The following is a 25,110-nucleotide window of genomic DNA, read 5'->3' as shown; positions in this document are numbered from 1 at the left end:
CAAAAGCAGTTGTTATCTAATAGTTTGTTTTTATGTATGTTGCATTATCGTATTTTGCTGAACTTGAGCATTCTGTTGTTTCGTTGTTTTCCTCTTATAGTTGATGTGCTTCCCTCGGTTTACACATAGTTTGTTACCCGGATTTTCTTCTCACAATCGATTTAATACCTTTAAACAGCGGAATACTAGTGTTGCCATTAATTATGTAGTGATAATTTAAGTCGTCCTCCCTCATGACTCAACACTAAATATAGTTTTTGCTTATGGTAATCGAGAACAAACAAACACACAAAAACGTTAAATTTAGAAATGAACGATGAAAAGGGGGCCAAGGTCGGAATATACCAGCAAGACAGGCAAGTTCTCCTTTAATTATTCTTTACATCACTATAGCTGACCTATTAGGCAAATCAAAATTATTTGATAGATTTTCATCCCCACCCGCCCCGATTTTTTTCTATTTTTGAAAAAAATTACGATTTTCGAATTTTGTTCATTTCCTTTACCAGTAACCGTCGATATTTCGTTTCGTGTAAAACTTCCTGTTTCAAATTTCGGTTTTCGTATTTCTTTTTCTTAGAGTATTCTAACTGAATGATTAAGTCGATATATTCTGCTGATCTATGATGACAACATCATTTACCGAGAATAAAGATTGATTACGAGAAGGGCGTGAAATATTCGGATAACGAGTAATACGCTGTGTCCAAGAACGCAAATCGCCGTACACTTAGTCCAAATAATTATGACGTCTGGCAAGGCTATTTTTTTTTCTGGGACGCCTTCCTACGACGTCCCAGCAAAAAAATAAAATAGCCAAAGAATTATGATGTCTGGCAAGGCTATTTTATTTTGTTTCTGGTACGCCTTCCTACGACGTCCCAGAAAAAAAAAATAGCCTTGCCAGACGTCATAATTATTTGGACTTCCGTACACTATGTCACAAATGACACAAATGTTTGTGAGTAAAACACCTTGGATTTATTTTATTTATACAATGACTTTGTGGTGTCAAGAAGTTTGGACTGTGAAGGAAACCCAAAAGCTTCAGAATCGTGGAACACATTTGACTGGAATAAAGAAATTGACACAAGCATGAACCTTTTAGATTAACGACCGTATATTGAGTTACGAAAATCGACAAACATACGCATTTTTAATTCATTAATTTACAGAAAGCTCTTAGAAATAAATGTAGCCATGCCTTTCGTTTTTTTGTAAAAAAAAAAACAGCAGACATCCTCTGTCCCAATACCCACGATATAGTCATTAAACAACTTTATGTTCTACATTGTAATTATATTTGCATCTGGCATATTAAGGACCAACCCTATTATTTCAACACTTTGAGTATTCATTTTATTCTGTACTTATCGTACTCGTGTAGCATACCAATGTATTTGCTTCATTTTATTAGGACAACAAAACATAGCTTAGAAAGCAAAATACATTTGATGTAGGTAGTCCAACTGAAGAGAGCATTTCTTCACATTTCTGCTGTTTACTATAAAATAGGTTTCTAAAGCAGCAATTACATGTAGAACAGTGGTTGCCAATCAGAGATATATATTTACGAATTTGAAAAAGCGGCACCAGCATATGGAGTAAATGAGTCTCAATATTGATACGTTACTCTAGAGCTATAGCTCAAAGTACGCTGATTTTGTTGAACGAGGAATACTGCTTTCTCAAAGGTTGCCAAGACAGGGCTATGAATCATCAAATTAAGGTCATCACTCAATTTTATGGTTGCTATCATGAGCTGATTGGCCATTATGACAAAAGTGTGTCAGAAATCATAATAATCTCAGTGATATTCTTCCTCAGTCATAACAACCTTCCATCATTACCGAACTGAACAAAGAAATAACATGACGGGTGCCGTATACGGTGCAGGAAATGCTTACCCTTCCGGAGCACCTGATTTCATTCCTGGTTTTTAGTGGAGTTTGTGTTGTTTCCTACTTAATATTTGTAACTGTTGATGTAAATGTCTTTTGATTTGATGAGTCTTTGGATACTCCTTGGTTTTGATTGTTATTGTCTTATACACGATACCTTATGGATGTATGTACATGATATAAGCTTATTATTACACTTGCATATATGACTGAATAACACGTGACAAGGTTTCATATGAAATAAAATTTAAAAAACAAAATCCTCCCACCCGCCCCATTTTTTTCAAACATTTGGATGAAAATCTACTAATTAATTTTAGTTGGCCATACTGCGACGAAATACTGAGACTTTCGTCGTATGCCAGACCAAATTAAATGCTAGTTTTAGAGCATAAATAGGCTTCATTCTTACAATTATTTAATTTAGAATTAATTGTAATAATCCTAATTCATAATGTTAATAAGGTATATATATTGACGACAGTGTGTGGAAATAGGGTTTCACCCGTACAGGGCTTCGCAACTCTTCCAAACTCAAGGCGAAAACACTCCCACATGACCATCAACACAATTATAAGATAATGCAAATAGGTTTCATCCAACCAGTGCTACCAAAACCTTCCAAACAAATGGCGACCTCACTACTACAATACCGACATAATTATTCGAGAATGAAAATAGGGTTTCACCCACCAAGGGCTACTCAAAACCTTTCAAGTTTAGAGATATCACACTACCGAAAGATCACCGACACAACAGTTGGAGAATGAAACTAGAGGCTCTAAGATGCCTGTGTCGATCACCTTGGTCTATGTGAATATTAAACAAAGGACACAGATGGATTCATGACGAAAATGGGTTTTGGTGATGTGTTTGTAGATCTCACTTTACTGAACATTCTTGCTGCTTACAATTATCTCTATCTATAAAAAACTTAACCCAGTAGTTACAGTGTCAGTGGAAAACAGTTAGTAAACGTTTACAAATTTTATGAAAATTGTTTAAAATTGACTATAAAGGGCAATAACTCCTTAGGGGGTCAATTAGGTCGTACTTTGCTGTACATTATTGCTGTTAACAGTTTATCTCTATCTATAATAATATTCAAGATAATAACCAAAAACGACAAAATTTCCTTAAAATTGCCATTTCAGGGACAGCACCCTAACAAGAGGTTGTCTGAATCATCTGTTAATTTCAGGGCAGACATATATTGATCTGATTAACAATTTTATCCCATGTCAGATTTGCTCTAAATGCTTTGCTTTTTGAGATATAAGCCAAAAACTGCATTTAACACTATGTTCTATTTTTAGCCATTGTGGCCATCTCGGTTGGTTGGACGGGTCACCGGACATATTTTTATAACTAGATACCTGAATGATGATTGTAGCCAAGTTTGGTTTTATTTGGCCAAGTAGTTTCAGAGAAGATTTTTGTTAAAGATTACTAAGATTTACGAAAAATGGTTAAAAATTTACTATAAAGGGCAATTACTCCTTAAGGGGTCAACTGACCATTTTGATTATGTTGACTTATTTGTAAATCTAAATTTGCTGAACATTATTGCTGTTTACAGTTTATCTCTGTCTATAATAATTTTCAAGATAATAACCAAAAAACAGTAAAATTTCCTTAAAATTACCAATCCAGGAGCAGCAACCTTTTCTGAAAATTTCAGGGAAGATAGAGCTTGACCTGATTACCCCGTGTCAGATTTGCTCTAAATGCTTTTGTTTTTGAGATATAACCCAAAAACTGCATTTTACCCCTATGTTCTATTTTTAGCCATGGCGGCCATCTTGGTTGGTTGGCCGGGTCACCGGACACATTTTATAAACTAGATACTTCAATGATGATAGTGGCCAAGTTTGGTTTAATTTGGCCAAGTAGTTTCAAAAAATTTTTGTAAAAGTTAGCGACGATGGACGACGGACGACAATCGACGGACGCAAAGTGATGGGAAAAGCTCACTTGGCCCTTCGGACCAGGTGAGCTAAAAAGGGTTGCACCCAACCAGTGCCACCCAAAACCTTTTAAAAAAATATGAATAGTGAGCTACCCAGCCAGGACTGCCAAAACACGTCCAAACAACAGACCACAGAGACAGTTATTTAAGAATAAATATAGAATTTCACCCCACCAAGTCTATCCGAAATCTTCCAAACTCGAGACGACCACATTTCATCAAGACAAAAAAAAATATTTTAGAATAAATATAGTACTTCACCCCACCAAGTCTACTCAAAACCTTCCAAACTCAAAACGGCCACACTTCAGAACTTGGGGTTCGTGTTATTTATTCTTTAGTTTTCTATGTTGTGTCATGTGTGCTGTTGTTTGATTGTCTTTTTCATTTTTAGCCATGGCGTTGTCAGTTTGTTTTAGATTCATGAGTTTGACTGTCCCTTTGGTATCTTTCATCCCTCTTTTTCCACAAGGCCAACAGCACAATTTTTGGAAAATGGTCAAGGGTCAGGTGACAATGAACAAAATATTATATTTCTGTTAAAAGTCACACCACAAAAAAAAAAAAAAAACAACAAACGATCTATATTGTAAATAGAGTAAATTTATTGTATAAATGATAAACAATAGAGACAGCTGTACAAACAAGTGTATAAATATCTCTGTTTATGTGCTTAATCTAGTACTACAAATCAACACTGTAACTGTATCATTTGAGTCGACACCCAAAAGGACTTCATCAGTTCCTCAGTTTTTCTTGCTTTTGATATACTGTACCATGCCTATAATCTCACTATCACAGTTTTCACTGACACAACAGTGTGTCTTCCAAAATGTGTATTTACAAATTACCTGGATGCAGGTTTCTATTTCAAATAGGTAAATTCAATTCATTAAATAAAACTGAAGATATATGCACCGAATCTATAGACATTGGGAATTTACGTTAACTGTAGGGTGTCGGCTCAAATCTTACTCCTAACACGGTGTGAAATCATTGTCAAACTAATTAACATATACATTTGGCATATATATCATTAGTAAAAGCCCATTCCATGGCTATATTGTTTTTAGTTTGAGACAGGAGTTATCTACAGCTTTTTATATTATAAAATAGCAAGCAAAAGAACAGCAATGTGATTCATGAAAATAATTAAGCTTTATAGCTATATAATTCACTTCGATAACAAATTATATATATCAAAAATTATATCATATTCCATTTCAAATCATTTAAACTTCTTAGGAATGTATTAATAGTATCTATCTGAATTAAATAAACAATAATTTCTACATAAATCACGATCATTGTAACTTTACAATGAAAATTGTAATAATAATTATCTCTATGGTGTATTTTGGCAAGTTTTAAATGCTAAAATACTAATAGGTCCAAAATTTGGAGGAGAGGTCAACACATTAGAAATAGAGAATAAATGTAGGTTACTTATAATCTGAGAAATAGACTTTAATACTACAAAGAATAAAATACTGTCATACAAACAAGAAAGAAATATCTATAAATAAATAACAAGTTATATGAAAAAAAAGTAATACCAGCTCATATTTAATTGTATTATACAGAGTAAAAATTATTAAGTTATGGGGAAAATCACTTCATTATTATTATTTTTACATCAAAAAGATACTTGTAATTACAGAAACAAAACTAAACCGTTTATTTTTTACACTTTGCAGAAAAGATAGCCATGATGGGCTCATATCAGGTAACATTTGAGTGTTACTAAAGTGAAATTAAATAGGAAGATGATTTTCAATATGCATAAGAAATTTGACAAGGAAATTAAAAATCACCAAGTTGAATCAAATATTTTTCAATGCTTTTTATCTATAATCGATAACGAAAATATATAGTCAGGAATTAAAAACATAACTATGCAAGCACTACTATTTACTTAAGGAATGTTTGTACCTTTACACAGACAAATAAACATATATAATATCCAAGATGGGAAACATTACATTACAGCCATACATAAATCTGCCATGGTCAAGCAAGAACCACTTCAAAATATTCCACAAAACTTCTTTTACCTCCTTCTACCTCAAAATTGATGGTAAACATATGTGTAATGAACCAAGATTCAATATCAATATACATTTAGATCACCATAAGTGAATCCACTAAAAGAAGGTAAAAAAAGTTATTTTTTAGCATCTAATAGTTTGAGAGGAATAATAGGAAACAATGTATAATTAGGGACTCCATATCATACTGACTTTGCAGTTTTATATCTCGGGTATTATACATAGAGCTAATGAAAAAAAAAACAATACTAAAACGATAATAACAAACAAAATGTATAAACATCAATTTTCAAGTTAAATTTTAAATGGAATGGTTTGTTCAATTCTTAGCCCTGAACCAAGAACATTATGATTTGGAATGAACATGTGTTTATTATTGCAACGGCACTATTTGTGCATAAAAATATATCATTTTTATCATTTATATACAGAACTTTTATCATAAACCCTGTAATAAGGGGAAAACTCCCTGGAATGTTAATTCGTAAAAGTAATAATCTAAACATAACAGCAGTCTCAATAAGCTATTAAATAGTGGTCATTTTTAATAAGTGAAGACAAATAACTTCATTCAGACTCAACTGAAATATTACAAAACATTTGGCTTTCTTTTATTTTCAAAAAGCTTTGATAAGACATATTTAATCATTGGATAAATATTAGTTAAAAACATATACAATTAAGTGGCATGTGTTAAAAAGCACTAATTGATCTCTTATTAATAAAAGACAGAAAAAGCATTTTCATCCATACTTTGCAAAACCAGTATTTAACATTATTTGAAAAAAAAAATGCAAATTACCTAGCAATATTTCAATAAGCGTTTTTTTAGACAAGTAATATTTCAAAATATAGATATCAGATATATGCCCATTGAAATATAATATCATAAATTTTGTTTTTTATCACAGAAACATTGCAATATTGTTGGTTAAGAGATATATTTAGATTTCTGAATTTTTGTTTTCACAATTTTACTGAAAGTAAAAGTTTAAATTTGATACTCAGTTGATATTTTAGAAAAAAATCTGAACAATGTTATAAAATATTTGACTGTATTTATGAATACATGAACATTTGATGAATACACTTTTTCCCATTAAATATTCATAACATATGTGACCTGCACAATATCCTAAAGGGAAAATTTAATGAAATGAAAGTGGTATTCTTATACCATCTATTTGTCAAACACATAAAAAAAAACATTTTTTTTTGTTTGACCTTAAACAAAGTGAGATAAATTTTCAGAAAAAAAAATAAAAAATAACAAAAAAAGTTGATAAACAATATAAAACATAGCTACTTTCTAGACATTACATGTCCATAATGATACATGTATTGTTGATAAATGTTTGATATTTTATATAGATATGTGTCGCCCTGATCAAGGACATCTAAATGTATGATATTTTATAGATACATGTGACCCTTATCAAGGACATGTTAAATGTTGCTTTGCAGAAACTAATAAATTAAATTATCACTTGGTTGTCTTTCTTGATGCTAAAAGTCCAGAATCTGAAATGAGAAAAAAAAAATGCATGAAAATAATCTGTTTTTTTTAAATGTTTTAAATTTCTGCAACTTTCATAAAAAAATCATCTTAAGAAGAATTTAATGGTTGTTTTCTAAAAAAAAATCATGGTTTTCAATCATATCTGTTTAGCTTTAATCATGTTATTTAAAAAAAAAATATTGTTTAATAGTTAGAACTTTAATTGAACCGTATGTCATTTGTAACATCAGTTCTGACTAAATAACAGACAAACAAATAATAAGTTCAAAGTTCACTCACTTGAAAGAATGCCATTAACAAGTAATTGCAAATATTTTAACTTTTCTAGGATTTGATTTATTGGTCAAAATAAAATTGTCTTGTTGAATTTGGAAAGTTTTGTTGCATCTAAAAAAAAAATGTCTTTTTCAGACTTGGCAGACAATTGTTTTTGTTTTGCTTGACTAGCACTTTTGATAAAAAAAAATATCCAAACATTTTAAATTACAATACAGTTATTTATATCATTGAAACATGGTATAAATTCATGCAGAAAGAAGGGACATAGCTATAGTTAAAATCAATGAAAAGTATAGAAGAGGATTAATGAAGAAAAAAATATTTAAAAAAAAATGAAAAATCTCCATTATTCTAGTTTAACTTAGTCTTTCTCTATCTATTGTTCATTTCATCAATGCTAAATTCATTGAAACAGCAAACATATGTAAACCACTAGTCAATATAACCAGCAAAATTTACTCTCAAGTTTAAAATCCTGATAAAAACCCTACTAGATGATATGTGATCCTGATAAAAACCCCACTAGATGATATGTGATCCTGATAAAAACCCTACTAGATGATATTAGATCCTACTTTTTCTTATCATTTCAATGAATGATTGATTGTTAATTGCTTAACATCAGGTGGCAAATATTTCAGTCATATTCAGGAAGAGAACACACTGACAATACATAAAATAGGTAGGAAGAGGCCTTACAGATTGAAGTTCAGATAAAATTTCAAGAAGTTGGATATCCGATATCGGTAATGAGACATCATTCAAAGGACACACCAATCGGAAAGACATCTAGCTGATAGCATACAGTCTAATCAAAAGACATGTGTCCATACAGTTTGTCAATGAGTAAATAATGTTCTCCGGGTGCCGGAATGTCTCGCTGCATTGACGACCTGTTTGTGACCTTCTGCTGTTGTCTGCTCTATGGTCAGGTTGTTGTCTCTTTGACACATGCCCCATTTTCATTCTCAATTGTATTAACCAACATCAAATGTTTAAAGTAAATAAATCGAGAATGTGTTCATGGGACACAGATGATGCCCCTGTGCAAATATATAACATTATAAAGGGGCATAACTCTAGGAACAGTAAAAGTGATGCCACTCAAATTCAAACTTCAAACTTCTACAAGTAAAAATACAAAAAGATTTAATGTTAGTCATTAACCAGGTCCCTGGGATGGGTCAAGCAAATGAGAATGCTGCAGGTTATACTTGATGATAAGCATTCAACCATTCAACTTTGTGTTTTTATTAGTGGAATTACACATTTACATGGATTTTCAGACAATATCAGATTCAACCAAAAGGTATTTATATTAATTTGTATTTAAAAAAAATTAATTAAGGTTTAGTCGATACCACTGCTGGTGGAAGTTTCGTCCCCCAGGTTATCACCAGCCCAGTATAGTCAGCACTTCGGTGTTGACATGAATATTCATTGTATGGTCATTTTATACAAATTTCCTGTTTACAAAACTTTTATTTTTTCTAAAAACTAAGGATTTTCTTATCCATATTAACTTAGCCGTATTGGGCACAACTTTTTGGAATTTGGGATCCTCAATGCTCTTCAACTTTTACTTGTTTGGCTTAATAAATATTTTGATATGAGTGTCACTGATGAGTCTTATGTAGAAGAAACACGCGTCTGGCGTACTAAATTTTAATCTTGGTACCTTTGATAACTATTACTCTCAACTCAATTCTTAATTTTAAGATCAGTATTTTAACAATAATTTTTGAAATATTAAAATACAAAATCTAGACTCAAATAGACAGGATAATTATTTGCACGGTAGATTATGTTTACAATACAAATTTTCAATAATGACTTTGAAATTAAATACAAAAGCAAAATAACACAGCACTTAAAATACTTGAAATTAAAAAAAAATTTGATTTAAAATTAATCAAACTCAGATCAGATAAAATTTCCATATCGGGATTATCAATTGATAATATAATTCAATAAACATAACTTGAAGAACAAAGAAAAACAAATATGACCTTCAAAGATGAAAGAAAAACAAAACACCTTGATAAATAACTATGACATTTCTCAGATTATGTAACTGTTGCAGAAGGTCAAAACTATTGTGTATCAATTTTTCATTAAATCCGGCAGCTTGGATATAAAATATAGAATAAAACAACCTTGTGTAATTAATTTTGTTTCTCATTTTCTTAATCAAGTTCCTATATTTCATCTATAACAATATTTAGTTGAATACATTTTTCTTGGTGAAATGTAAAGCTGTTGTACCAGTCTTATTCAATTTCATGGAGTTTTACTTCACCTCATGTTTTAGTCATTTAGGTTATATTTCAAAACACTTTTTTAAGTCAGAACTAGACACAACAATTCAGCAATAATGCAACAGAAACTTTTAAATATTTAAAATGCATGCTATATCATGTATATGTAATCAATACTTATAATAAAATTAAGAATTATTTTGTTCTCTTATAGATGCATTCATTTCAATATTTAACATACTTTCAAACAAAAATTGTAGCATTAAATAATTAATAGGGTAGGTCATGCACATTCTCGGCGCACATTCTCGGCGATAATAAATTGAAATTATATAAATATGTATGTACTGAAGAGTTGGTCAACCAGTATTGAAATAAGGAGAGGGCAGGTGAGAAAAAGACAGTAGCAATACCCACTTATCTTTAAATAAAGTGGGTGTAGAATAAAACATCAATGTTGAAAATGCATAAATAATGACTTTTAAGTGTACATTGTGTCCTAGAAGGAAATCAAAAGTAGGACTCATTCAATGAAATATTCTTTGTGATTGAAATGGTAAAATCCATAATCTCTGTGAAACCTCATTTGTCATTTGTAGGCTCTCCATTTATTTTTATGGCTGTTCAAATTCTTACCCAAATTAGCATTCCATCCCCATTCATTTTCATTGTATTAGTAAACTGAATCAACAATTCTAACAGTTACTAAAATCAAGATTTGAGTATCTAATTTGCTTACATAAACACATTTGCCTTCGTGCAACCTTATATTGACCACTGTAATTCTCACCGTCACCATGAAACAACCAAACATAAAAATATGTTTTATCAAAGTTAACATTAAGGAACATATCACTTAAAAATAGGAAATCTGAGTAATTGTATCATCTATTTTCTGGAAAGGGTGAATTCATCCTTTATGAACAAAAAATGGAACATTCATATACCATATCTAATTTGACCAGAATCCTAAAACTGGTTTAATCATCTCCCTTTGGGATGACACAATTAATAACCTTTCTATCATAAGTGACACAATTTACCAACTGAGACATTTTTACAGCTACAGGCTCTTATATCATTGTCATAGCACTTCTTGTGTAATACAAAAGATCATGCAATATTCCATGGCATTACTTCTGTTTATGACTAGTTTGATGTAATAAGAAGCCGCCTAATACATTCAGATTCTATAATAACTACAATTTCACACAAAAACGGAGCAGTAATTTCACCTTTCTTTTGTTTTATTACTGTAAAGAAGACAATCTTACTATTTCTAAATTAATTTCTGATATCATTTATTTTATTTAATGTGCTATCATGTCAAATTCTGAATCTTCATATTTTCAGCTTTAGTTTTTTATCACGAAATTAACAGAAATCATGCAGGAACTGTGTGATGAAAATCATCAAACTGACAGACCACAAATAATCTAACTCTTTCTGGGATAGGTGTAAAAAGTTCAGCTGTAATTTAATACATTCAACTTTTGTATATACTTCATTCATTTGTCTGTATGCACCAAAGGGCATGCTTAAAATGAATTTCCTTAACAAAAATAATTTTCAAACTACAATATATGTCATTAAAAGTCACTATTTTTCTTTTTTTTCAAGTTGTTTATTAATAAAAAAATTTAGGAGTTTGTTTATTAACTTATTTGCATGATCATTCTTCCTCAACAAGCCTATATTAATTTGTAAGTTTTTCTTTTTCTATAACAAGACATTTAACTGCCTATCCCTACATGCCCTATTGATAAGTATACTAAAATGACTAAATATCCAAACAAACAGAAATGTAAAACTTTCATGTAACAACTAACTCATTTTTATGAAGTAATATTAAATATGTTTCCTTGTTCCATAAATAAAATGAAAAGGACAATAATTCAGGAAAAGTTAATTATTTTAATACTGGGTGCAGTGTTCTGTTATTTAGCAACCAATGTTTCAAACTTTTCAATAAGTCACAGTCCACACAAATAAATAAAAGTCAGCCTACTTCATGTCAAAAATTATAATTATTTCTAAAAATATTTCTTTCTTTCAACTCAGATAAAAGTCAATAAACAATTTCAATGATTCTACTTATTTGTAGACCTTAATATATTGCTAATGATTGGTTTGCTGGTTACATTTTCTATCTTTAATTGTACCCCTCCCCCCCCAAAAAAAAAAAATTTTGGTTAAATTTTAAGAGCAATCAGTCCAAAAAAAAGTCAATTAAAAAAATTTGAAGGCAATAGCTCATAACAAAGTCGAATTATCATTCAGTAATGTTTAAAAAAACATAACTTCTTAGCGGAGCCTGACATTTAGGGATTGTTTTCGGTTGTTGTTGGTCATATTCACTTTTGCACCACAGGGCAAGCTGAAAATTAATTTCCTTAACTAAAATACTTTTCAAATTACACAATATGTCATAAAAAGTTACTATTTTAAAAAAAAAATTTACAAGTTTGTTTATTAACTTATTTGCATGATTATTCTTTTTCAACAATTCTTTTATTAATATGTTAGATTTTCTTTTTCTATGACAACACAAATAACTGCCTATCCTTATTGACAATCATGACAATTATACTAATAGTGGCAAATAATTCCAAACAAACAAAAACATAGAATGTTCTCGTACACAACTAAGTCATGATTTTTATGAATTAATATTGAAAGTGTTTGATAGTTTCATAAATAAAATGAAAAGAACAATATTCTCGAAATGTCAATTATTTTTAATACTCATCATGCTCATGGTGCACTGCAGACATTTAAAACTATTCAATAAAGCACAGTACACACAAATAAATAAAACTTAGTCTACGTTAAAAAAAAAAAATTCTACAAAATGTTCTTTATATATTTCAGAGGGCAATAACTCAAGGTTTTTTTTTACCAATTTGAATGATTCAACTTCTTTGTAGATCTTAATATATTAGTGAATATTATTTTGCAACATAAAAATATTGTTAAAGCTTGTATTTCAAGGCAATAAGTCCTGAAAGAAGTCAATTAACAGTTTCAGACATTAGTACTAATAATGCTTAAACTGTGTCTAAAAAATTGTCATTCAAGGGCATTACAACTTTTACAAGGGACCATCCTAAGATTTTGGTGAAAATGGAAAGTTAAAGGTAGATGTTGATAGTCTGATAAATTTCGACCTACAAAAATTCTTCAATAGTTTTGATCAAAGTGTAATCTTACTGGATAGTTTAATATAACAATGCAATTGCAGAGATCTGGAACTTACTTCTGAATTGTACAAATACATTAATGTTAACACAAGAGTGCACACGCTGAAATGTCTTGCCTTCTTTACTAACAATTTATGTCCTAAATATAAAGCTTACTACAACTATCAATTAAGCTTATCATAATCAGAGAACTCGAGGTCAAGGTCATATAAACCAAACTGGAAATACATGGACACCTTACAATTACTCCATGTGTACCAAATATGATTTGAGTTTTGTCAAAGTTTAACATTAAGCTAGGAGCAGCTCACTTAGAAATAAGAAATTTAATATATAATGTTCAGAACAGGGTCAATTCATCTTTCATGAACAAAAAATGGAATATTAATAAACCATATTTAATTTGACCAGAATCCTAAAACTTGTTTAATTATCTCCCTTTTGGATGACACAATTAATAACCTTTCTATCATAAGTGACACAATTTACCAACTGAGACATTTTTACAGCTACAGGCTCCTACATCATTGTCATAGCACTTCTTGTGTAATACAAAAGATCATGCAATATTCCATGGCTTACTTTATTGTTTATGACTAGTTTGATGTAACAAGAAGCCGACTAATCATTCAGATGTCTATAATAACTATAATTTCACACAAAAACAGAGCAGTTATTTCAGCTTTCTTTTGTTTTATTACTATAAAGAAGACAATCTTACTATTTCCAAATTAATTTCTGATATCATTTATTTCGTTTAATGTGTTATCATGTCAGGTTCTGAATCTTCATATTTTCAGCTCCACTTTTTTATCACGAAATTAACAGAAATCATGCAGGAACTGTGTGATGAAAATCTTCAAACTGACAGACTACATATAATCTGACTCTTTCTATATGATCTGTAAAAAATTCAGTTGTACTTTGATAGACATTAAACTTTTTTATGTACTTCAATCTTTTGTCTTAATGCACCACGGAGCATGCTAATTTTAATTTCCTTAACAAAAGTAATTTTGAAAGCAAACAATATGTCATAAAAAGTCACTATTTTTCTTTTTTTTTATGAGTCTAATTATCAATTTCTTTATTTACGAGTTTGTTTATTATATATCTTATTTGCATGATCATTCTTTCTCAACAATCCTTTTATTAATATGTTAGACTTTCCTTTTCTATAACAACACAAATAACTGCCTGTCCCATTGACAATACTAAAATATCCAAACAAAAACAAAAATATAAAACTTTCATGTAAACAAATAATTCTTTTTAATGAATGAATACTGAAAATGTTTAAAAATTAAGTCCATTAGTAAAATGAAAAGTACAATATTTCAGGAAATATTTTTTTTTGAAACTGGATGCAGTGCATTGTTATATTACAACAGACGTTTTAACTATGCAATAAGTCATAGTCCACACAAATAAATAAAGATCAGCCTACATTAAAAAAAAATAACAATTTTTACAAAATTTTCTTTTTATGATCAGGGAGCAATAACTCAGATAAAAAGTCTTTTAACAATTTCAATGATTTTACTTCTATGTAGATCTTATCTTGCTAATGAGTAGTTCGCTGTTTACATTACTCTCCATTAATTCTTTATACATATAGTTTTTAAGAAAATAGCAGGGGTTAAAAACTTTTGCTACAGCTCACTATCCCAGGACTTATTGGTAGCAGGATTTTACTAGCCCTATTGGAAGAACTGCTAGCCCCGATGGCTATCAAAACTGACCTGCAAGTCAGCATTTAACTTACAAAACTCAGAGTTTTCTACATAAAACAATGAGATAATGGACTTTTCCATTGAGTTCTGTATTTTTGTTACACTTTTTCATGAAATTTTAAGGCAAAAAATTCTAAAAATTATCACACATAAAAATGCAAATATGTGAGCAAAAATGCAATGATATGAAACCAAACCTTGTAAAATGTATGAGGAGATTGCAGGGTATACAAGATACAATGACAACCTGATAACTAAAACAATGAAACATTTCTGACATTATTGTTTTCTTTTTTTCATTTGCAGAGATGCTTTGCATGTGTAAAAGTAGATTTTTGGAAATTCTTCATTGGCCACCTTGGACTTGTTTTCCAATTTTGCACGGTAACTTATTAAATTAAACCAGCCTGGTGAATAGACAAAGTTACAGTGCAGATAGGATAGTACTGCAGGAAATTATAAATGGTTGGATTTGATGGAGTCTGAAATGAGGATGTGCAGTGACCTTCACATAAATAAAATACATTAAAAAAAAAATCTTTAAAACAAAAAGACATTTATCATCTTGATAACTATTCTAAATGGTTAATGCACCAATTTCAATTCTGCTGTAATTAAAAAAATAACTTTCTATGGAAAACCATGACAACAAGAATAGCTTGACATCACAAATCAAAAGTGAATGGTTTTTTTTCAAATATTGTCACTTTATGAGGCGCAAATTTAAAATCAGGGATATTGAACGTGTTGAAGTCTATAAACCTGAAATTGGTGTATAAAAAGAGCAGAATAAAAAGAAACTTTTCTATCTAAAGCATATACTTTGTTAGGAATCATTTTGTATATTAAAAGATTAAGAAAATTTATTACAAGATACTATGACTAACATTTATGAAAGGAAATATATTATACATAAGAAAGCTTACATCTGAAATGTTCAGTACCATGCAAAAAAGGGGGGATAAGTCGGAGTTTCTCTTACATGAATCAGGGGCTGAGCCTGAGGTTCTAGAATGTCTTAAGGGGGCATTATTCCATGAATTAATGACAAGTGAAGTACGGAGAAAAATTTGTTTGAACTATTTGTTTGCTTACAACGAAATATTTTCCAATCAAAAGGGGTACAGTTCATATACCAATTACACTCTCCCTGAATCCACCACTTCAAATATTTCTTAGTCAACAAGTGAGGACAGATTAAATCAAAACCATTTGCATATAAGACATAAGATGAGTAAGACTGTAGCGCATTTTCCCAAAGATTTCTGGTTCTCCAAATCTAAATCTTATACAAAATTTAAAGAAACATAACTTCAACAATATTTCAATTATGAAAGGTGAACACAGCTCAAGAAATTCCACACAAACACCAAAGTGCAATAACACATGTGTCAAACCAATGTTCAAACAAATGAAAGGGATAAAAACTTTTTACACTGCATTTAAATATATATACCATGGAAAACTATAAATTTGATTCAAGTTGATTATAACTAAAACATTTAAGCATTACACTTTAAGCCACTGCTGTTCTTATTTAGGGTGAGAAATCACTTCATTGTACATTTTAACAATCTATCCAAGAAATGCAAGTAACATTTTTATTCTGAATTCTAAAAATACACAAGTGGAGGCCAAATTTTACATAAAAAAGTAATAACTGAGCATTTTCTGAAATTAGGAGTAAAGGGTTGATAATGAAAATAATGCAAGGATTATATTGAAAGCAATCACTCAGGAGAAAAACACATGTGTTGTAATACCTATTGTAGATTTCATTCTTGTCCTGGTGCTACATGATCAACTGCTTCTAAATAAAATTAAACATATAATAATACACTTTGTGTTCAAAGGGAAGTAACATCCTTCTTCAGTTGTTCAGTTTTTAGCATGTCACATATCTCTTACCTTGAGAAATGTGCAACATAACAGCATCATAATTCAAACCACTGCCTAATCAGTACTTTATCATTTTATATTTCAACAAATTTGTGGAAATCACAGTATAAATTTTATTTTTTTGCCAATGCATTTACTGATAAATTACCCCAAAAGTTGCCACCTAAAAGAATTTAACTCAAGTATCAAAGTCAACTAAGATCTGTACTGTTACAGTATTTCTTAAATAGTTTTCTCTAATTTTTGTGCTATTTTTACATTTCCTGACTGGTGTGAGAAAAATATTTCTCCTCACTAGTGAAAAATCTGTTCTCGGCAAATGATTAGTCGAAATTTGATTAAGACGTCTAAATGTTTTGTTTTCTTCTGAATTTTCCTATTGTGACATCATGAAAAAAGGCGACCATGCCTGATGACGTCACATATAAAGAACACAAGTTTCTGAAAATCTTTGAAAAGAAGGATAAAAATCATTAGAGAAAGATTCCTATACTATAACTCATGTATTACGATATTTCTCCACTCTCGACAGTTAAATTTTAGAATAATAAACTTTAACTGTCTAGAGTGGAGAAATATCGTAATACACTTGTTGCAGTGTAGGAATCTATATTTCATGCATCACATAAATACTTTTTTCAAATATTTTTACTGTAACTACATGCTCTTTTGAAATCAGCCAATTTTTATTAATTTTTACACAATTATTAGAGAATTTTATTTGAACTTCAAGACGTCAGAGAGAACTTTTTATTCTTAGATTTACCAAAGCATTACTATTGGTCAAAGGGTAGTTAATCCTTAATATTGGACAAGAAAATATAATTATGATATACTCTGTTCTAATGTTGAAACTAGACAACTCTTTAGATACAGTTTCAAAACTTTGCAGATTAAAAATCTACAGAGTATCTTGTGCAATCGAATCTTGCATTATGAGCAAGCTTGTAGTGTAAACTGTAAAAGATTTATCAAAAAGACACATGTAGTACTATAAATTCAGAAATTATTGCAACGTTTTTATTATTACCAAAAATTAGACAGTGTTATAATCACAATAATTTCAACTTGCATTTTGAAATTTCTTATATGAATTAAACAGGATTTTTCTCCTAAATGACAAAATCACAAAAAATAAATGCACGCAATAGTTTTTGAATTTACAGAAGCTGCTACTCATCAACATTACCCCCAAAATATTGAATTTAGCAGGTATCTCAACAGTACTTATAACCAATGTGATGAAAAACCTTGAGTTAATAATCTACATGTAGTATGTGCTAAGAAATCCACAAAACCTTTAAAAGACGAAATAAACATATAAAGCTGTGATTAATATAAACCAAACCATCAAACAATGTGCATTCTATCACATAAACCTGAATATCATATGGTTATCCAACCACAGACTTCTTAACAGAAATGGGAAAAGCTTCACATTTTACATTTCACACAATCTTAGATTAGAAAAGTATTCCCTTTTTTCATAAATTTGAACTTTCATAGCATAAAATAAACCTAATATATCCAACTTTATTGCAACCTTAACTATAGTCTTTTTAGCTCACCTAGCCTAAAAGGCCATGTGAGCTTTTCTCATCACTTGGCGTCCGTCGTCGTCGTCGTCTGTCGTCGTTAACAATTTTTCAAACATCTTCTCCTCTGAAACTACTGAATGGATTTGAATGAAACTTAAAATGATTGTTCCTTAGATTATCCTGCACAAAGTGTGTGCTTCGATTTTTGATCCGTCAAAAAACATGGCCGCCGTTACTTCAAATAGAACATAGGGGTCAAATGCAGTTTTTGGCTTATATCTCAAAAACGGAAGCATTTAGAGCAAATCTGACATGGGGTAAAAATGTTCATTAGGTCAAGATCTATCAGCCCAGAAATTTTCAGATGAATCAAACAAACCATTGTTGGGTTGCTGCCACTTAATTGGTTATTTTAAGGAAATTTTGCAGTTTTTGGTCATTATCTTGAATATTATTATAGATGAAGATAAACTGTAAACAGCAAAAATGATCAGCAAAGTAAGATCTACAAATAGGTTAATATGACCAAAATTGTCAATTGACCCCTTAAGGGGTAAATGTCCTTTAATGACAATTTTTCACAATTTGTTCATCATATTTGCTAACTTTAAAAAATCTTCTCCTCTGAAACTACTCAATGGATTTGGATGAAACTTAGCATGATAGTTCCTTAGATTATCCTGCACAAAGTGTGTGCTTCGATTTTTGATCCGTCAAAAAACATGGCCGCCCTTACTTTAAATAGAACATAGGGGTCAAATGCAGTTTTTGGCTTATATCTCAAAAACGGAAGCATTTAGAGCAAATCTGACAGGGGTAAAAATGTTCATTAGGTCAAGATCTATCAGCCCTGAAATTTTCAGACGAATCAAACAAACCATTGTTGGGTTGCTGCCACTTAATTGGTTATTTTAAGGAAATTTTGCAGTTTTTGGTCATTATCTTGAATACCATTATAGATAAAGATAAACTGTAAACAGCAAAAATGATCAGCAAAGTAAGATCTACAAATAGGTTAATATGACCAAAATTGTCAATTGACCCCTTAAGGGGTAAATGTCCTTTAATGACAATTTTTCACAATTTGTTCATCATATTTGCTAACTTTAAAAAATCTTCTCCTCTGAAACTACTCAATGGATTTGGATGAAACTTATCATGATAGTTCCTTAGATTATCCTGCACAAAGTGTGTGCTTCGATTTTTGATCCGTCAAAAAACATGGCCGCCCTTACTTTAAATAGAACATAGGGGTCAAATGCAGTTTTTGGCTTATATCTCAAAAACGGAAGCATTTAGAGCAAATCTGACAGGGGTAAAAATGTTCATTAGGTCAAGATCTATCAGCCCTGAAATTTTCAGACGAATCAAACAAACCATTGTTGGGTTGCTGCCACTTAATTGGTAATTTTAAGGAAATTTTGCAGTTTTTGGTCATTATCTTGAATATCATTATAGATAAAGATAAACTGTAAACAGCAAAAATGTTAAGGAAAGTAAGATCTACAAATAAGTCAATTTGACCAAAATTGTCAATTGACCCCTTAAGGAGTTATTGCCCTTTAAAGACTTTTTTCACAATTTGTTCATCATGTTGACTTACTTTAAAAAATCTTCTCCTTTGAAACTGCTGTATCAATTTCAGCCAAACTTAGGCTAAATGAGTTTTAGAGTATCTAGTATAAATTTTATATTTTATTTCCTTGTATGTCAAGAAACATAGCTCCTATGGCTAAAATAGAACATAGGAGAAAATGATTTTTTTTTTTTGCTTTTGAAGAAAATAGGATGATTCAAAGAACATTTAAATAAATGGAAAAGCCAAAATAATCATTGATGAGAGATTTAACCAAAAAAATTAAGGTGAGCGATTCAGGCTCTTGAGAGCCTCTTGTTTATGTTGCATGTCATTTTACTATAATTTTTTAAGTAGCTCAAAATCCTTTTAAATACTGCAAACATGGATATTTATATGGCTTGTTATTTTTGCAACATACATGTGACAAACTATGAAACTCAGATATGTATGGAGATTGCGAAATTCTGGTAAAAGGCTAAGAACTAAAATCAGGACGGTTACATTTATATATTTTTGGGATGAAAATGAAACTGTCTGATGTAAATGTCTGTTTTGGGTATATTTCAACAATCTTTCATCAGAATGTCATATCAACATCTAAGTCCTTGACTCTTTGTCTATTTGAATAACATTAATCCTAAAAAATAATTGAGAAGAATTTGTTCTTGGTTTTGTTCAAAGACATGAAAACCTTGCAACTAAGGGATTTAAAATACTGCTTCCAGCATGGTATATTGGGATTAACCCTTTCCTCCATTGACATTTTTTTTTTGCATACTTGATTCGCATAGGATTTTTCAATAAAATGCTAAAAATATGCTTTAAAGTATAAGTAAATTGCGAAAAAACAAATATTTCATCAAATAAATTCAAGTCAGATATTCTTATGAATATCCTTTTCATATTGGACACAAATTTTATTAAGTCTGAAGCAGACACTTTGTAGTCAAAGCGTTTCAACTGAGGTACTACACAGGCGTCAAAAGGCGTCATTATGGAGTAAAGGGGTGGCGTCAAAAGGCGTCACTATGGAGGAAAGGGTTAAGGGATGTCAAATACTGCGTCTGTCATGAAAATCTTGAAACATAGGTTGCACACCGAATATATGTCTGTTTTGAACCAAAGGTCATACAGTGCATTTGCAATAAAATCCTGTAACCTTAGATTATACAGAGATGATGGCTTGAAAACTTGTGGGAACAGGTGGGTAAACATTGCATCTGACATTTAACCTTTAACCACAAAAGCTTTAACATTGTATTCTGCAGGAAAGTTGAACCAAAGTTGACATGAAAAGTCTGTAGGTTGTTTTGCAGGGTACCACAAAGGTGATTAAATGATCAGTAGTAAAATGAACCTTCCACAAATGTGTAAATACACCAAGCAGGTCAAACTTACCATCATCATAGCAAGAATCACCTATACCTAAAACATGTCAACAATATGTGTCAACAGCATGGGGCAATAACAAACATTATTTCTTTAATAAACTTGTCATATTTGCATTTCATAAACTTTTGTTATAAATTAGGTAATTAGTTTTATTGATAGAACTGTTTATAATTTTTCATGTCAGGCCTTTCATAGCTGACCATAAGGTACGTGTTTTTTTTTTTATTATTGACATATACTTTATTTGAACTTTGATGGATATTTGTATCATTGGCAATCCTACCACATCTCCTTTTTCTATATGAACAATAAAATGATTTATTTTCTTTTGAATTCATTTAACTAGTCATTTCCCAAAAAATATTTTAATCAGAATTTAAGGTGGTACCCAACACCTTGACTAAAATTAATTTGGCTTGTTTAATTTTCATAAAATTTTGACAAAATATTTACTTTGACCCTTTGACAAAAATATAAAAATTTCAAAAAAATTTGAACCAACCAATTTATCAGAAAAATTACACTGGTTATATAGTAGTTTGACAAACACTAATTTTGATCTTTGAGAAGCTTAATATTCCCTTAACAAACCAACGTAATTAAAACATTTAGCTGACTTTACAGAGTTATCCCCCTGTAGTGTTAGGTACCACCTTAATTACATTGATTGATTGTTGTTGTTTTAATGCCACTTTTAAGCACCACTTTTAGGCTATTTTGTGGCTGTCAGTTTTTATTGGTGGAAGAAGTCAGCAATGCCCTGAGAAAACCATGACCTTCGATAGGAAAACTGACAATCCTAGTCATTAAGATTGGAGTCTAGTGCACCAGCACGAGCCTTGTTCAAACTCACAACCTGAGTGTTGACTGGCTAGTGATTACAGTAGTAAAACTACTTAGACCACTTGGCCACTGAGGCTCCAGAAATTAGTTAGATAAAAATAAACTTGTGGTCAACATTAGAGAAAAAAGAACACTTATACCCATGCTGTTATTTTACTGAGAATGTTTTTTTTTTTGCATTACAACAATTCTACTTACTTCTTAATCTCTGTCTTTTTTCATCTGCTGCTTTCTTCCACTCTGGTTCTGTACTCTTCTTTGTCTCATGAGCTGAAACTAAAAGATCAGAATAAACATCAACAGAAACCTTCTTTTTTATTTTTAATGTGTTGTTGTGTATGAAAAAAAATTTATGATTTACAAAATTCTGAATGAAGTAGATATTCTCTCAATATGATCTGATTAAACATGTGTTTTACTGTTAATTCAGAAATGTATCGATTGTTTTAAAAACTTTTTGTAGACTTTAGATCGCTTGTAAAATTTATCATTTTGATATGTGAAATTTATCAATGGCCTTACAAAGGCCAATGGTAACTTTGCAATATTGTTTTATGACGCTGGATAAGCCAATCTAGTCAACACATTTGTCATATGAATTGTTATACAAAAAATATTTGTTCAAGCAAAACATATATAACAGGCAACAATACGCGGAAAAATGTATTTACATACTAATTTGACCACAGTTTTTATATCTGAAGCCTAAGTTAAAAACTGCTTGTTTCTCTTGGTCAGCAGATCATTATAGCCACATAATAATAATCATTCAATTTGTTCATTTTTCATTAAAACAGTAAAAAAAATTAAAATGGAACCACACAGAGTATTAATTTTTATTTCAAATGTTTATTTATAAAAGAAAATTTAAATGAATATACCAATTGTCTCCCTTTGACAAGCAGTTCACACATAAGTAATATTGTCTCCTGAAAGCGATCATACATATACTATACCTTTTGCAGGAGTTTGTCTCATTTTCATCTGTCCTAATTCTACTTTCCAGGGAGGTAACCCTTTGTCACCTGCTGGCTCAGCTTTCATTGGCTAAAATTTTAAAGAATATGAATATTCATTAATCTTACAGATTATTTTTTTTACAAAAAGTAGTACTGTTCCACTGAATAATCTTTTAATGCAGGAATTTTATAGCTAAAAATTCTCTGCAATTTGATTTAGTTCTTCATTCTTTTTATCATACTCTTCATTGGGCAGTTTCAAAAAAATATGAAAAAATCTTTGAAAGTTTCAGACAATAAAAATGCAAGTTTTTTGAGAAAAGACTTTCTTTTGAACCTAAACCTATTATATATTCTAACTGCAATAACACAGATGTTTTTACTTATTTGCCCTACAACCCAACAAATTGTAAATTAATGTGCCTTTATCTAAAACATAGTGGAATGTTATCTCATTGGCAATCATACCCCAGCTCCTTATTTTATGGCATTATTTTTTTCAGTTAGGTTTTTTTAGCCTTAGAGAGAGCTTTCTAAATGTTTGTTGCTGTTGATCATATCTAGTTTTGTTTATTGTTTTTTATTACATAAATAAGGACTCTCATTTTCTTGTTTGATTTGTTTTACATTTCTCATTTCAGAGTTTTTTATAGCTTGTAAGTGGTATGGGTTTTGCTCCATCTTTAAGATCTAGATGACCTATAAACATGCTATAGTTGCTTAGTTCTACATCATTTGGTCACTGGTGGATATTTGTCTCATTGGCAATACCACATCTTCTTATTTTTATACTGATACGATTAGTAAGCAGATATATCATGTTAAGGAGGGGTATTTGTGAAAAATACCAGTTGAGAGAATGTTAAATTTCGCGAGCCGTAAGGCAAGGGAAATTCGTTCTCAAGACTTGTATTTTTCGAAAATACCCCTCAAGAACATGCTATATCTGTTTAATTACACCAAATGTTAACTTTTAAAAAGCATTGATGATCATGACATTACAAGCGTCCAGTCAGATAGAGTATTTTTTGGCAAATACCATGGCAGAGAGGGTAAAAAAGTCATATCCTTTTTGCATATACCCCGGCGGCGTTAAAAAATGAACGATATTCATTTGAAACAGTAAATTGGTGAAAAATACACTGGCTATCAACCAATTAAAAACCCAGGATTCTTACATAAGGTGTGATTATGTAATAAATGTATGATTTCAGCTCTCTAATTAGATATAGGAAGATGTGGTATGAGTGCCAATGAGAACTCTCCATCCAAGTCACAATTTATTAAAGTAAACCATTATAAGAAAAGGTACAGTCTTCAACACAGAGCAAAGGCTCACACCAAAGCATGGTGAAAAACATTGTACAACTATTTGAGAGTGTTATCCATGCATAACGTTAAGTAACAAACTAGCCCAGTAGTTTTTTGTCATTCTTGTTCCAAACAAAGGTCATGATGTGATTTCATGGTCCAATTTTCAAGCAAACTCAAGTAAAACAGCTTTAAATTGCACCCCTTATTCAGAAAACATAGGGCTTACAGTTGGTGCTCCATCGCCATCTTTTTGTCGTCTTCGTTTTTCTGCCAGTTCTCTCTTCCATTGCGGGACCTCTGATGAATCTTTAGTAGGAGTAACAAATGCCAGATTGGGTGTAGAGGGAGACTTTCCTTTGGTGTCTGTTGTCTTCAGCCAACTAGGTACATACTGGTCTCTTCCTAAAGTTCAAAATACTTTTAAATAACTTTGAAAAAATAAGCGATTTTGCAGTTATATAATTGGAATAAAATAAAATAATCTATATCATGTATATACCCAGGGAGCGCTGGTCCAGTGGTCTGAGACCAGTAGAATTTTGGTCGGACCAGTAGACTTTGTCAGGTGGTGGTCCAGTGGACCAGTGGAAAATTGCACCGCAATCTCAATCTATTTATCAAAAAAAACACCTGCGAAATAAATTACACAGTACTGGGGGTTATCATTTATATATATATC

At 30.7% G+C, this 25,110-nt stretch overlaps 1 protein-coding gene across 24 annotated transcripts in view; it reads right to left on the bottom strand.

Annotated features, from left to right (window-relative positions):
• Positions 1-4,457: 4,457 nt before the first annotated feature.
• Positions 4,458-25,110, bottom strand: part of LOC139527368 (nucleolar protein dao-5-like) — a 60,870-nt gene continuing 40,217 nt past the window's right edge. For 9 of the 24 annotated variants that reach the window (XM_071322761.1, XM_071322773.1, XM_071322763.1 and 6 more), the window contains 6 exons: positions 24,658-24,833; positions 23,115-23,205; positions 22,357-22,434; positions 21,322-21,348; positions 16,671-16,717; positions 4,458-7,439 (listed from right to left, as the gene is read on the bottom strand). In XM_071322761.1, the coding sequence (XP_071178862.1) occupies positions 16,683-16,717; positions 21,322-21,348; positions 22,357-22,434; positions 23,115-23,205; positions 24,658-24,833 (407 nt within the window). In that variant the 3' untranslated portion in view covers positions 4,458-7,439; positions 16,671-16,682. Of the gene's footprint in view, positions 7,440-16,670; positions 16,718-21,321; positions 21,349-22,356; positions 22,435-23,114; positions 23,206-23,681; positions 23,909-24,295; positions 24,834-25,110 lie in introns of those variants that run through there. The other 15 variants (XM_071322766.1, XM_071322775.1, XM_071322768.1 and 12 more) reach the window with 3 other exon arrangements.

This window comes from Mytilus edulis, chromosome 6 (genome assembly GCF_963676685.1).
Source record: "Mytilus edulis chromosome 6, xbMytEdul2.2, whole genome shotgun sequence".
NCBI lineage: Eukaryota > Metazoa > Mollusca > Bivalvia > Mytilida > Mytilidae > Mytilus > Mytilus edulis.
This window is presented reverse-complemented; position numbering and strand designations above follow the sequence as displayed.